The following is a 13,837-nucleotide window of genomic DNA, read 5'->3' as shown; positions in this document are numbered from 1 at the left end:
TGTGCGAGAGCAATCGCTACCGCCTTGTTGAGATCGATTGGGTCGAAGACTTCTAATCAAACTTGATATACTCGTCTAACCCAAAAAGGAATGCGTCTTTGCGTTCATCATCCGACTTGCGTAATTGGGTATCTAGTTGCAAAACACGATTAGAAAAAGACATAACCGGCATACCATTTTGCTTGAGAGCACGCCAATCGTCCTTCAATCGTGCGAGGTACTGAGGTGGCATAAACCGCGCCTTGAGCTTGTCTTGGAAATCAGCCCAATTGAAGGAAAGGGACGTGAATTCGTCGGCTTCCTCTAGGTGCGCGGCTAACTGTGCCTCTTGCGGCTTGCCAAGCGTGGTACCAATTGATGGCATCACCGGCAAGGTACATAGCTGACGTCAAAACTTTGCTATTCCTTGTCTTCTTAGTTGTCGCAAAATAAGCATCAAATTGATGCAACCAAGAATGAATAACCGTAGCATCCATCTTACCATCATACTTATTGAAAGTCAACTTCTCTGTGACTGGATGGTTGGAATCCGCATCGTGGCTTGCGCCACTTGAGGAACTCCCACGATCTTTGGTTGGCTCGAACTTCGAGGCAAGTACTTGTCGAACCAATTCTTGAGTGCGTAGTTCTCTTTGAGCCTCACTCTCGACCTCCAAGGCCACTTGTTGAGCTTCACGCTCGGCCTTTCTTTTTGCTTTTCTTTTGTTTCGTTCATCGCGCTCGCGTTCTAAAGCAATGCGATTTGCTTCTTGTTGTGTGGCAATTCTTTCGTTTCTTTCTTTGCGCTCGCGGTCCTTGGCTTCCTGTTGTTCTGCTTTTCTTGCTAGTTGTGCCAACGCAACTCGATTCGTTTCTTGTTGTTGTGCCATCATCTCCAACATTGACTTGACCATCACCTCCATAGAAGTTGATACAACTCGTTGCGTGGATGGCGAAGGGGGAGGGTCGGAAAAATCTCTTGGTGGTGAGAACTCTTCGTCGCCTGTATGCGAAGTATCCATTCCGCTTCGGGTGATGACCATGCACTAGGGTCTTGGGTTCTTGGGTTCTTGAGGGTCTTGAGGTTCTTGAGTTCTTGAGGTTCTTCTTTCGCTTAGAGATACGATACCAGAGACGTTGTAAAACCCTCCTCCAAAGGCCCCACTCTATTTATGATTGCACAATCTGGTACAAATGGTATGCATGAGACTGATGCAAGTCTAGGCTATGTCGGCGATGACGACGGTGATGACGAGACTGACCTAAGGGCTGATATCTGCAATCTTTCTACTGCTGTCCAAAAACGCTATGGGCTGAAATCTGTGACTAGTCCAAAACGCCGATTTTGGGGTTGTTTTCTGTGGGTCTTTGACACTGAAAATCTGCATGTTTAGGGCTGAAAACTGAGGTTATTTTAAGGCTGAAAACTGCTGGTCTTTCCGGGCTGAATCTGCTACTTTCTTAGGGCTGAATTTGCAGGTTCTTCATGGCTGGAAAACGCTGCATTATGAAAGCTGTACCTGTTGAAAACGCTAGGCCAGAACTCTGTAAAAAACGCTAGGTTGCTGAGCTTCTGCTGGCGATGGTTGCTGATGCAAAACGCTAGGGCAAGGGACTTGCTGGCGATGATCCAAATGCTGGAAACGCAAGGCTGATGCAGATCTAGGTGATGGTGCTTGATGGAGAAAACGCTAGAGGGATGGTTCTTCTTGCTTGGAGGGGGAAACCGCCAAGGTCTTGCTTGAGAAGTTTCTTGCTGAGCTTGGCTCCTGTTGCCTCTTTGGCCATTTAGTGCTAGTTTAGGTTTGCTTATATACAAACTTACTCAATTTGCCCTACCTACTTTTCAACAAAAGTCACTTAAAAATAACAAGTGAAAAATGTCAAAAATAGGTAAAATAGGCTAAATGCATTGGAAAATTCCCCTAAAGGATTCTGATGGGAATGCTTATGATCATGCTGCGTGCAACCAGAGGATATGTATCTACACTAAGTGACTGGGCATGCACGGTCTACGAATAGACTCACAAAAGTGCTAGATCACTTCTAATCTAGATTGACTGGACTGATTGAACCTTGTTATGCTGTAGCTTGTCTACGGACACATAGGGTTGGATGTGTCACGTGGATGTGTCACGTGACACAAGGACATGGTCGATCAGTACGCCACAGATCCAGATTTTTCAGATGTATTTAGTTGAATATAGAATGGGGAGGTAGTAGCGGGTTATACCATACGTGATGGCTACTTGATGAAGAAAACGATGTTGTGCGTCACACAACCGTTGAGGGAAAAGGTTCTAACCGAATGCCACTGTCCACCATTTACGGGTCATTGCGGCATTGATACTACCTTGAAAGGTGTGGAGTGTTACTTCTTTTGGCCGAGACTCAAGAAGGATGTGAACGACTTTGTACGCAGCTGCTTGGTATGCCAGAAGGTCAAGTTTGACATGCATAAAGCACAGGGATTGCTACAGCCTTTACCTATTCCCACCCGTCCCAGCCGACGCCCACCTTGGGTATGGCAGTCCTATCGGACATCCGCTGGACGGGGGCCTTTTTCTACCAGGCGAAAATCCTGGAGTACCTGGGCAAGATTCAGTACGGTCTGTGAGTTACAAGGGTTTGTCCCTCTCTCTCAGCCTTGGTCCTTAAGTGCATCACTGAATTCGTTTGGTGATTTCCCGACGTTACCCTCGGGTGGCGTGACTAACAAGGGAACATGGACTGACTAACATGGCATGAAAAGACTTTTTGCTCCCCGGAGGGGGAAACTTGCTTCCATTCCCCGTTGACATGCCACGATACGGCATGGAGGCGCTTTTCCCTTTGTCGGCAAGTCCGCAAGGTAATCTGTCTTTGACTCGTTTGCGTGCACGCGAAGCAAAGGCAGTTCCTTGCTGGCTTGCCGGCTCTAGCCCAAAAAAGTAAAAAGTAAAAAACTTGGGAAAGTATTGCTATGGATTTCATTTTTGATCTCCCGAAGACATAGAGTGGGCGCGATGGTATCTGGACTGTTATTGACAGATTTAGCAAGCAAGCTCATTTCATTCCAGTGAAGAAAATAGTCAAGTCGGATCATTTAGCGAGACTGTCATTGCCTAGATATTCAGATTACATGGCATGCTTGAAACAATAGTCTCTGACAGAGATCCCCGATTGACGAGTTTGTTTTGGAAGGCTATTTGGGAGAACATTGGCACTCGGTTGCATTTCTCGTCATCTTTCCACCCACAGATAGATGGACAATTTGAGATTGCATATTCAGTCGTACTGGATTTATTGAAGTCTTACATTTATGATCAGAAGACTCATCGGAAAAGTTTTTGCCCTTGGTCGAATTTGCCTACAATAACATGATCCACTCTTCGACGGGGAAGGCGCCATTTGAGATTATTGAAGGTACTACGAAGGTTCCACCCTTCCTAAGCACGAAAGATAAGATTTTTGAAGTCGACTAGTACACGAGGGACTTGGACACTACTTTTGCCAAGGTCCGAGAGGCTTTAGCAAAATCTCAACAAAGACGCAAGAAGGTAGCAAATCGACACCATCGCGATTCGAAATTAAAGGAAGACGATTGGGTGCTCTTACGAGTTGAGAAGGCACGCCCGAGAAAGAAAAAGGGAAAGGAGCAGCTTTTTCCAAAGCTTAGCATGAGATACTATGGATCTTTCCAAATAAAAGAAAAGATAAATGATGTCTCCTTTAAATTGAACTTGCCCGATACTTGGAGAATTCACAATGCTTTTCATGTGAGTCTCTTGAAGCCTTTTAAAGGTGACGTGCCCATTGATGGGGAGCCAGATGAGCAACGTCAAGTGGAGGATAGCGAGGAGATCCTCGTTCCACAATAGATATTGGCACATAAAGATAGGAAGATTTTTTTGTTTTATTTTGAGACCCTCTTTTTGAAGTAGCAAACGGTCGGACATTGTATGGCCAATGTGAACTGTAGTTTCACCCGTCGGACGGGAAGTGGTCGGCATCCCCCCGTCGCACTTAGCAAGTTGGTGGATACTAGGAAGTGAACTCAATAAAGGCATAAAGTCAAGGTGGGACTACCAACAGAAAGTATCCGACAGTTGGGCCACATTGCACTTTTGGATGCGGTCCCAATGAGGATAGATGGTTAGATGACCAGTGGGAGCCCAATGGAAGCATCTCCTAAAAATTAGGGAACTGCTATTTTGGGCCGTGAAATGTGTTCGCGTCATTACCTCCGGTATGACCAAGGGAACATGTAACAACTCTGCCGCGGAGTCAACTGGGCAACCAATCGAGAGATTTTTAGGCGGCAACCCTGAAACGGGCAAAAGCTTATAATTGCGCCAAGTGGCAAATTTTCATGCACTTGCCTCATTCAGAAAATTAGGCGTTGAATTTTAAGCTGGGAAGAGGCCTCATTTGGTTTTTGTCACACAGGTTAAGAGCTATGGAGTGCTTTCTTTCCCTCTCATGTACAATGCGGTGCTAGGAGCGATACCTTGCACGCTACACACTGCTCTCTCTCCCCCCTACGTGCAGTTATGTGATGCCCCACAAGAGGGCTCTTTATTTGCTTGATGTATAGTTGTGTGGGTTCATGCTTTTGTGATGAGGCAAGAGCCTCCTTGAGCAGGAACAGGGTAGCTTACTGCTACTTCAAAGCAGGCACCGGTGAGGGTCATAACCTCACCATACCATACAGGTGCGAAATCAGCGCTGTAACTCCAAAGCAGGCACCGTGAGGTTATGAGGATCATAACCTCATCGTACAGGTGCGAAATCAGCGCTGTGTATGCGTTGTAAATTGAATGTTTTTCAGCCATAGGACACCAGAACCCTTGGGAATCGTGCCCCAGTGGCAGAGGATAGCCAGGGACTGTTTGGGGCTGAAAACAGAGCAAAAACCAATAAATACAGTGCGCTGAATTTACTGTTTTTGGGTAGGAATCAGAGGGTATACGTCAGTGGAAGTGAGTTCTAGCAGGGGAATTGGTTTCGTGTAAGTTTTGGGGTTGTTATGTTGCCGAAATTTGGCCAAATCAGGTAGTATCTAGCGGGATACAGGTAAAGGATTCCCAGGACTCTACTTTGTAATTTACCCTCTCAAAAGTATAAAAAAATACCGAAAGGGGCGCCAATTTTGGGGCCTACAAGTTGTCGGCGTCTGCTCGAAGCATTCTAGCTTCCGAGCCGTGTGTGTGCTTAAGTGTTAATTCCCGTCGCAGGTTTCCTTCGCACATTCTCTGTGTGTGTGTCTAAGGTAAAGAATTTCGGGTGAAAGCCAAGGCCTACCGCCCCACGGGCCTGTCAGCCATAGTGTAATTTCAAGTTCCTGTGCTTTGTGTCTTTGCTCAAAATCCAACCGAGGCTCACTTCTTGACGAAAAAGTGATTCTGTCTCGGCAACGGAACCATGTAACCGGTCCGTAGGGCGGTAGACTTTGGCTTTCACCCGAAACTTTTCTTTAGACTTTAGGACACAAAGGATCTTCACGAATAAGCCTGTGATTGGAACTCAACACTTCAAGACAAACCACGGCCTGGCAGCTAGAGCGCTACCAAGCAGACAACGACACCTTGTTGGCCCCAAAGATTGGCGCCCCTTTCGGTATTCCTTTATTCTTATTATACTTGAGAAAAACCTGTAAACTTCTACAAGCTGTCCCACTTTTATCAGGCTGAAATTCCTGTCTTCCAACCCAGTTTCGGCAACAAAACCACAGTAGAAGTCTCCATGGAAAAAATCCCAAGCAAACATAGACTTTCCACGCACTTTAGAGCTCTTTGCAAAACCCGACAAGAAATTGCAGCTCGCCGAATTCTCTGTTGTGCGCTCCGATCCACGTGCCGATCACTTTTCTGGGTAGCCCTTGAGCTCTCGCACCTGTAGGGTCACTTGCCCCTTGAATTAGACGAGGTTCCTCGTAGGAAATCTCTCTAGATTGTCCTGTACAAGCACCCAATGCTTTCCCGAGGCTCCCTTGACAAATAAACGATCCGAACGCTTCCACCTAACCCTCACCAAGCTGTTCAAACCTGTCCATGGCTGTAATTGCAGGTTTTTGACCCAATTTTGCTAGCATAACGGCGCAAAAATCCCTGTAGGTTAGAAGTACACGTCAAGGACGCTTTCCCTTGCGGTATGGAAGCTTTCCAGTGAGCTGCAGGTCAATTTCAGCATGCTGTAATTTTCTGTTTTGCCATTGTTAGGTGTCTACTGCCGTGTACATGCATCCCAAGGCCTTTTCGAGGCTCCCTTGGCGATTCCCTACAATTTAGGTGCGAAACCCTAAACTTGCAGAAAAACACAACTAGATTGTAATTCTCTGTTTTGGACCATTTCGAGCGGAGCGAGCACGCCTACGCGTGTCTCAGGTGCTCCTGCACGCAATGGGACAATTCCCCTGTAAATTGGACGAGTTTTCACGCGAGAAAGCTCTCTGTTTTTGCATTCCTTTGCGATGGAACTGTGCGTACTTGAAGGGGATTATCACTTAGCTAATCCGGTTCCTGTACAGAAGGCTCTTGCCTTGGCAAACGCGCATAAACCCCTAGAACTGTGCATGGTCATCTGAGAAGCCCACTAGAGGACATTACCATATGTGCAAAGGGGAGAGAGAGGTGCGCGAGAGCAAATCGTCGCGCTACATAGAGCAAGGGAGAAGGCAAGCTTTCCATTAAAGCTGTGATCACCTACACCCACTACTCGCACCTATCAAGTCCCTCTCTCAATTTGGGCGCCCTCTCTTCATGCTGATCTGGCAGAATCAGCCTGGAGCCGCCAAGTGTCCCTTATGCCTCTTTTGAGTTAATTTCCTAGTACCCACCAACTTATAAGTGTCGCGAGGGGCCTAAATGACTTTGAACTGAGCCTAGACACCCTTTTACTGCTCGCATTCCAGTGCCTACAGGCCGGACCATCTCGTGGCGACCTGCCCTTCCCGATTGCGGGTGAAACTCTTGGCCGTTGGCCGTTTCACACTAGCCACGCAATGTCCGGTCAGTTGCAACTTCAAAAAGAGGGTCTCAAAAATTAAACAAAAATCCTCGGAAAGAAACCAACAAGTCAAGTTAGCATTTGCCACGTCCTCGTGACAAGATCCCTGAAGTCTGTCAAGAATATCATTGATCCTTAGGACAGGGAATCTGTTCTTGGTGGTGATTTTATTGAGAGCTCTGTAATTAATGCACATTCTCTACGATCCGTCTTTCTTTAGTACTAACAAAATCGGAGAACAATAGGGTGATGTACTAGGTTGGATGAGACCCTTTTCTAAAAGTTCTTTTAGTTGGTTCATGATTTCTTCATTTTGGGCTTGGCTAACTTGATAAGGTGGCCGGTTCGGTGGTGTGCTTCTAGGAATCAAGTCAATGGTGCGGTCCTCAGGATGAGGTGGAGGTAACTCGCCTGATAGGCCTTCTGAGAAACAATCGGCATGTTTGTGCAAAAATTCTTGTCGTTCTTTATCCAATTCAGACATATTGGTTCTTTGTTCATCATTCAATTCTTTCAAGTAGATCGAGTAAACAAAAAGATTGGATTTCATTAATTTCGAAATGGCCGAAGCCGATACAATAGGGACGGACTCGCCCTTCAATTTTACCTCAAGTGCAATTTTCTTGTCCTTCTCATTCGTCAAAGTTGCTTTCTTGGCCCGATAGTCACCCATGGTATTGTTCTTGTGGTATCAAGGGATTCCTAGGAGGAAGTCACACCCTTCCAAAGGCATGATGTAAAAGTCCTCGTGCCCCAAATATCCCTGACAATGCAAACGGAGTTTGCCAATGACATGTGTAATCCATCATAATTTGCGGACTTCCGTAAGGTCTGCCACGTCAGCACAGCCAGCACGATTTCCGGGTCTTCCGTACGGCCAGCCCGCCAACTTCTTTTAAATCTCTAGTGTCCCTAGGGCCCTGTCGGCAGGTACCCATAAGTTGAGACAACTTGTAAGGATTTGTCGTGTCTGTTGGGCATGCTACGTCATAATTTTGTGACAACCACAATCATCTATCCCTTTACTTTCTTGAGCTTTTGATCACTCTAGACAAGTATTTATCATACTGTATCCTTCAACGCACTAATCATGCTCAATTGGCATATGTTGCTAGTATGACTCATGTTTTGGTCCATTTGGTGTAATTTTCATAGTTACCAGGAACGGGAAACCAGAACGGGAATGCGGAACGGGAACGCCGAACAAAATGCCATTCCCTGTTACGGGTACCCACCTTTGAAACACGGAACGGGAACTTGGAATGGGAACGGGGAACGGAGACCTGAAAACGGCCATTCCCTGTTACTATGGTAATTTTGTTCTCATATTGTTGTCTTTGTGTGGCATACATGTAGAATAATTAAAAAAAAAGGTTTTTCTTTTGCTGTTTTTTGCACTGACCTTGTTCCCTACCATTTTCTGTCCCCGTCCTCGTTGCCCTACTCCCATTCTTGTTCCTCAACGCTGTTATCTATTCCATATCACTATGAAAGAGATGGAGCGCCCTAAGGATAAGACCATTAGATGGTTGATAATTTGTGTTGGTGAAGTGACAATTGTGTTATTTTGGGCATTCAATTGAGAGCCTTGATTGAGAAAGGATTTCAAAGATTCTTACTCCATAGCATTTCGAAGAGAAGTCTAGAAGTGAAGCCATCTACTGTGCTTTCAAGTTCTGGTTGAAACTCCAAATTTTAATTTTGAAAGTTGAAACTTCTTCACAAATTAGTACAATGGAGACATGCATTCAGAGGGAGTAAACACTATCAAGATGGAAATTTAGGTTAGCAAGGAAGATCTTATGATGAAAGTATCGGCCTAAAGGTGTCAAACTTGGTAATTTGAGTGGCCTGTCTGCTATAAGAGCAAACATTTTGATGGGGATCTGCTGATCCCAACTGGTGATTTTAAGAGAAAGGTACAGTCAATTTCGGGAAGAATTTATTGACCTTACATGAAGGTACCTGAAAGTGAGGATATATGGTGTTTATTTTAACCTTTTGAGTGCAAGATGCACATTAAGTAGGCGTGCGTTTCTTTGCACTTCCACAAGTTTTCTGAAAATTTTACTTTTATTCAAGTTTTATGATACACTAGGTGAAGAGAATGCTGGCTTCAATGGCACTAAGGGGAGTCTAATGGACAAGGATCAGCAATGTAAGTCTCAAAACAACGAAGCTCCAATTTCCGAATTGCATGAAGAGAGACAGGACGCAGGGAAGGACAAACAGCCTGAGTCTGGCAACAGCAAGTTCAGAACGTCAGACTGTGAGGAGGCATCCACAAGCTCTTCTGAGCCTGAGAATGAGGATGCAGATGAGGGCTTAACTGAAATCAATAGCACAGGTGGACCTGAGGGTGCTATAAAGAAGACAAATATTGAGTCCTTGTTGGAGGAGGAGATAGCTGGCTTAAGGGATGTAAAGCAGGTTCAAAATTCTTCTCTTTATTGCATGCTAAGATTTTTACGAAGGTTTCTTGCAATTTCTGTTTGTTTGCTTATCTGCTAGACAAGCAGCAGTAGGAATGAAGAGACTTGCATGTACCATCCATCATGATGTAGTTTGGTAGGCAAACAAGGGCCAAGGGAAAGACCAGGGCTTATGCATGCACCGTCCATTGTAGTGTAGTTTGTTAGACAAACAAAGAAGGGCCGGGGCTTATGGGCAATGCAAGGTTTACTGGTAAGGACTTTCAGATATAGGACTATTGATGCTAAAGTGATATGTGTTGGTAATGGAGTTAGAACAAACTTCCTGTTAAAGCAGTTGCCCAAATGACAGAGACCAGGTGCATTTTTGAAAGGTCCATTTACATTAGTTTTGATCAACAGAATGTCAAGAATTAGTCGAAGCTGTAAGTCAAAGAAGCCTCTCAGTTCGGCCAATGACAAGGCAGCTCTCTGCTGATGGGTCTGCAGTATAACCTTGTCCTTTACAAGCAAATCATTTATGCTTGTCAAGAAAGATTTCTCTGACCTTATGAGGGCATATATTGTTTGTGGAAATTGAAAAGGCTCTCAAGTAAACAGTTTACAGTAGACAACTTCTGGGTTGTTTTTGTTTATGCTGTTTGTGTAAATATATTGTTTACTGTAATCTGTTTGAATCTCTCCACATGAAATTGGTGCAGAGACGTTTTGCAAGCGTTGACACTGGATGTGCTGGGGTGGTCTTTATACGAATGTCGAGCAGTGATAATGCAGATGGGTTGATTGAGAGAGGCCCTAATCAAGTTGTGCAAGCCATCGTGGCGAATTGTGTTAGTATGAGAAAGCCTCTTACAAGGTCTGTATTTCTTATTTGTCAAGGTCCGCTTTCTGGTCAAGTTTCTATCATTACAAGCTAGAAGGGCATCCTCAGTTTTAGCTATACCTTGCTTGATTGTTTTTCAATTGGTTGCCTAGCTTTTTAATAACACATGAATGGTGCCAGTGCTTACAATCGGTTTGAGATGGGTCAGAATCCTTTCCACACCTTTAGGTTCTTTAGCCTATTTGGTGCTTGACAGCTTGAGTTTTTTGAGATATAATTTATTAATTGAAAACTTTGATAACTTGGAAGTTGTTGGGTTTGTGCGTTTATAGAGTGAGATGGTGAGCTGCAGGTTTTGTCTAAGGTTTTTGCCAATAGAGGTCACATGCTACGCTTCTGCAGAGGAAGTGAAAAAAATGGCAGACCCGTGTTTATCGCGACATTTTCCAGTTGTGGAGAAAGATAAAGCTTTTAAGGTCTTCTCTATCAGTTCTGTTCATGACTTCGATTCTCAAATCCCTACTTATTGTGGGTCTTGTTTGCATTTCTGCAGTTTGCAATTGTTTATGAAGCTCGGGCCAATTCAAGCTTAGACAGGATGGAAATGATAAATACAGTAGCAAAACTCGTTGCACCGCCTCATTCAGTTGACTTGAAGAACCCAGACAAAACCGTACTTGTCCAAGTTGTGAAGGTACAAAAATGTTTGTTGTTGACTTGCGTCTTTCTGGAGCAGTATGCATAATGCGAGTACGGACCCTAACTTTAAAATGCCTATTTTATGTACCATGCATTAGGATCCATAAACAAAGTATGATGTACATGCCATCTTAATGGGATTTATGCAAAATGGGTGTGTAAATTTTTTGGGAGTAGGATGGGTGTTCAACAAGGGAGATTTCACCCGATACATAAATTGATAGGTTGTATAATTCACATGGTTTACATTGTTTACTACCATCTGGGAGACCAAGTGGTATGGGGAACGACCTGTTCGCATACGGCAATGCTGGAAAGGTTTTAAAGCTCGGGAATCGATTGCTTTCTAATTGTAAAGCTTTGTTGATGTGTTTTCAAATTTGCTACTTGTTTGCACTTATGTCATGATGGTTTGTCCTGCAGAAACATTCTGAATCTCATGTAAGTGTTTATTGTTTGCAGACAGTTTGTGCCATTGGAGTGGTTAGCAATTACAAACAGAATGCAAAGTACAACATTCGAGAATTGACGTCTTCAAAACAGGAATCAAAAGCGTCTATTCAGTGAGAATCTGTTAGATACGCACTTCTGGGGCGAGGCCTTCCTGTAGGTAAGGGCTTGGAAACAGAGAGGCCCTTACAGTTTGTCCTTGAGTCTCTCCACAAACTGCACAGGTGAAGATCTTGTAAGCACAGTAAATGAAGACTCCGTTCTCGCAGATTTGCATTGTGTCGCACAGGACTAGGTTATCTCTCACACAATGGATTCATATAGTCCACAAAGCCTCACTAGAGATCTCATATACAGAGAAGTTAATGAGTTCTGGTAGATGTATACATGTGAACAAGCAATGAGTACGTTAGCGTATGTAATTCCTGCTCTGAGACTGAAAGAAGACTCTAGAGGTGCCTAGAAATGCAACAATTAGAGGTGCTGGCAATGGCTCACTGGTGTTCCTTGTAATGACACTCTATACTGCAAAAAGGCTACTTTAGGACAGGAGAAGAGTGGTCAATATGAACTGGTTGCTGATGGGCATCTTTTTGTGCTTCAAATTATCTTGTGGTCTTGAACATCCTTCCTTTTGATGCTGCTACCGCCTGATGTCTTGGTAGACTTCAGGTATCCGAGCAGCTGAAAGTTTTGAAAAAGGATGCTCTGCTTATTGTGTTGCTGTCATTCTATCCAATTTAATTGGCAATACCAGAATTAAAAGGAGGAAGAATTGGGAATGGAATTAGTACATTAGAAATTTTATGGCCAGGGTCTTGCGATATCCATTTTATTATGTGTCTTCGTTTTATGTGTTGTGCCAAGTGCCCCTTTGCTTTATGGAGATATTTATATATATTATCTGTGTCTACATTTATTGTCGTAGGTTGGCAACTTGCAGGTGACTCTTTGAAAATGTGCTTTGTTTGCTGTTATGACAAATGAAATATGTTTTGACTTTGCCCTTGAAAGAGTTACAAGGGAGCATGCGTTCTATTGCTTTTTTTTGAGATTTTTATCTATTTTAATTGCTTTGGATCGTTGGTGGTGGTCGCTCGCACACCTTTTCTCTCTAATTTTAAATGGCATTGCTTGTTTTCGGATGTTCCCTAACCACGAGTTAAATACTGCATTGTAAATAAAGCTCATGGTTAGTAGAATCCGACCCGTTTTGCATTCATACCTCTACTATTTTACTGTGGAGTATCAATGAATTAAGACTCAAGTAGTTGTCCATTCGGCTCCTCTTCCTTCTTAGCTGCATCAGTCATTATGTTTGATAATTGCCAGCATTCCTTTGTCTAGCACTGACGTTTCCAAAATCTTCCTAGCCTAGAGGGCCTTTTCTTTTTGCTGTTTGGTTTTTGAGATACCAAGGGCAATGCAAGGCCCAACATTTTTGCTTAGTTCGTGGTAGGCAATTATTCAATGGATCGTGATAACAAGTCTTTGGCACTAGATTGAAAACTTGTTTCCAGTTTAATTTTGGAAACTATCCTAAGGTTTTTATAGTTTTTTCAAGAGTCGATTGAATTTGATCTGAGAAATGTATATGCTCATCTCCTTGCTAACCAAATTTTGCAACAAACACATCTGCCTTTCTTAAAAAGGCATATTCTTGAAATATCCATGAAGTTGCCTGCACTTGTTAGAGGTTTAAGTACGCATGCATTGCTTGTAACCTTGAAAATAGTGTGCACTCTAAGCTCTGGCGAAATGCTACAGGACATACATAAATTTTTGATGGGAATTTCAAAAAGACAGTTTCTATTGGAACTTCCACATGTCTCCATCACATCATCATCCCTAGCAATAAAAGATTGTCACTTTCTTTGCCTCCCTTGCAGTAGGATTCATCCTCATTCTTGTAGGATTGGCCTTGATGTGCTGGGCCTTTTTGCACTGGGACTTCATGTGATTGGGTATAGGTGGGAGACAGCTTGTCGAAAAGGGACGAGATCTGAGCACAGGGAAGAGGATTAGGAATAGGAGTCCTATTTAGAGAGCAGCTACAAACGCTTGTGCACATTATTCGGAGAGATGTTTAGGCCAAATACATGTGGGTGAGATAGGTAGGTGGATTCTTGTACATTGCTATATGTTACTCTGTCCCTAGGACATCTGTGTATGCCGCACCCATAGGATAGTCCCCTTTCTCTGTATTAGACGAGGACGTATGGGAGTTTTCCAAGGATGGTGACATCATTCTCTTGGGGGATTGTAATGCCTGCAGGAGATATCATCAAAAGACTTTTTATGATACCTTAGATGAGATATTGCCTTAGATGAGATATTGAGAGAGCTAGATACCAGTGATATGGGGCTTCACAAATGCTCACACGATGAGTATACCGACTATGGGAGATATCTTATGGAGATGGGGGCCTCACATGAATTGGCCATACTTAATAGCCTACATCAATTT

General features: G+C 43.8%; 1 protein-coding gene across 2 annotated transcripts in view; it reads left to right on the top strand.

Moving 5' to 3' along the window:
* The window catches only part of LOC147453833 (uncharacterized), a 35,606-nt gene extending 23,410 nt beyond the window's left edge, over positions 1 to 12,196 (top strand). The window contains exons 1-6 of one of the 2 annotated variants that reach the window (XM_086515915.1): positions 8,158 to 8,277; positions 9,049 to 9,396; positions 10,100 to 10,254; positions 10,574 to 10,697; positions 10,775 to 10,915; positions 11,383 to 12,196. In XM_086515915.1, coding sequence (XP_086372041.1) covers positions 8,275 to 8,277; positions 9,049 to 9,396; positions 10,100 to 10,254; positions 10,574 to 10,697; positions 10,775 to 10,915; positions 11,383 to 11,487 — 876 coding nt within the window. In that variant the 5' untranslated portion in view covers positions 8,158 to 8,274 and the 3' untranslated portion in view covers positions 11,488 to 12,196. Of the gene's footprint in view, positions 1 to 8,157; positions 8,278 to 9,048; positions 9,397 to 10,099; positions 10,255 to 10,573; positions 10,698 to 10,774; positions 10,916 to 11,382 lie in introns of those variants that run through there. The other variant, XM_086515914.1, reaches the window with a different exon arrangement.
* Positions 12,197 to 13,837: the final 1,641 nt, after the last annotated feature.

Source organism: Adiantum capillus-veneris, chromosome 7 (assembly GCF_014529385.1).
Source record: "Adiantum capillus-veneris isolate H3 chromosome 7, ASM1452938v2, whole genome shotgun sequence".
Taxonomy (NCBI): domain Eukaryota; kingdom Viridiplantae; phylum Streptophyta; class Polypodiopsida; order Polypodiales; family Pteridaceae; genus Adiantum; species Adiantum capillus-veneris.
Note: the sequence above shows the minus strand (reverse complement) of the source record. Positions and strands in the feature narration are given on the sequence as shown.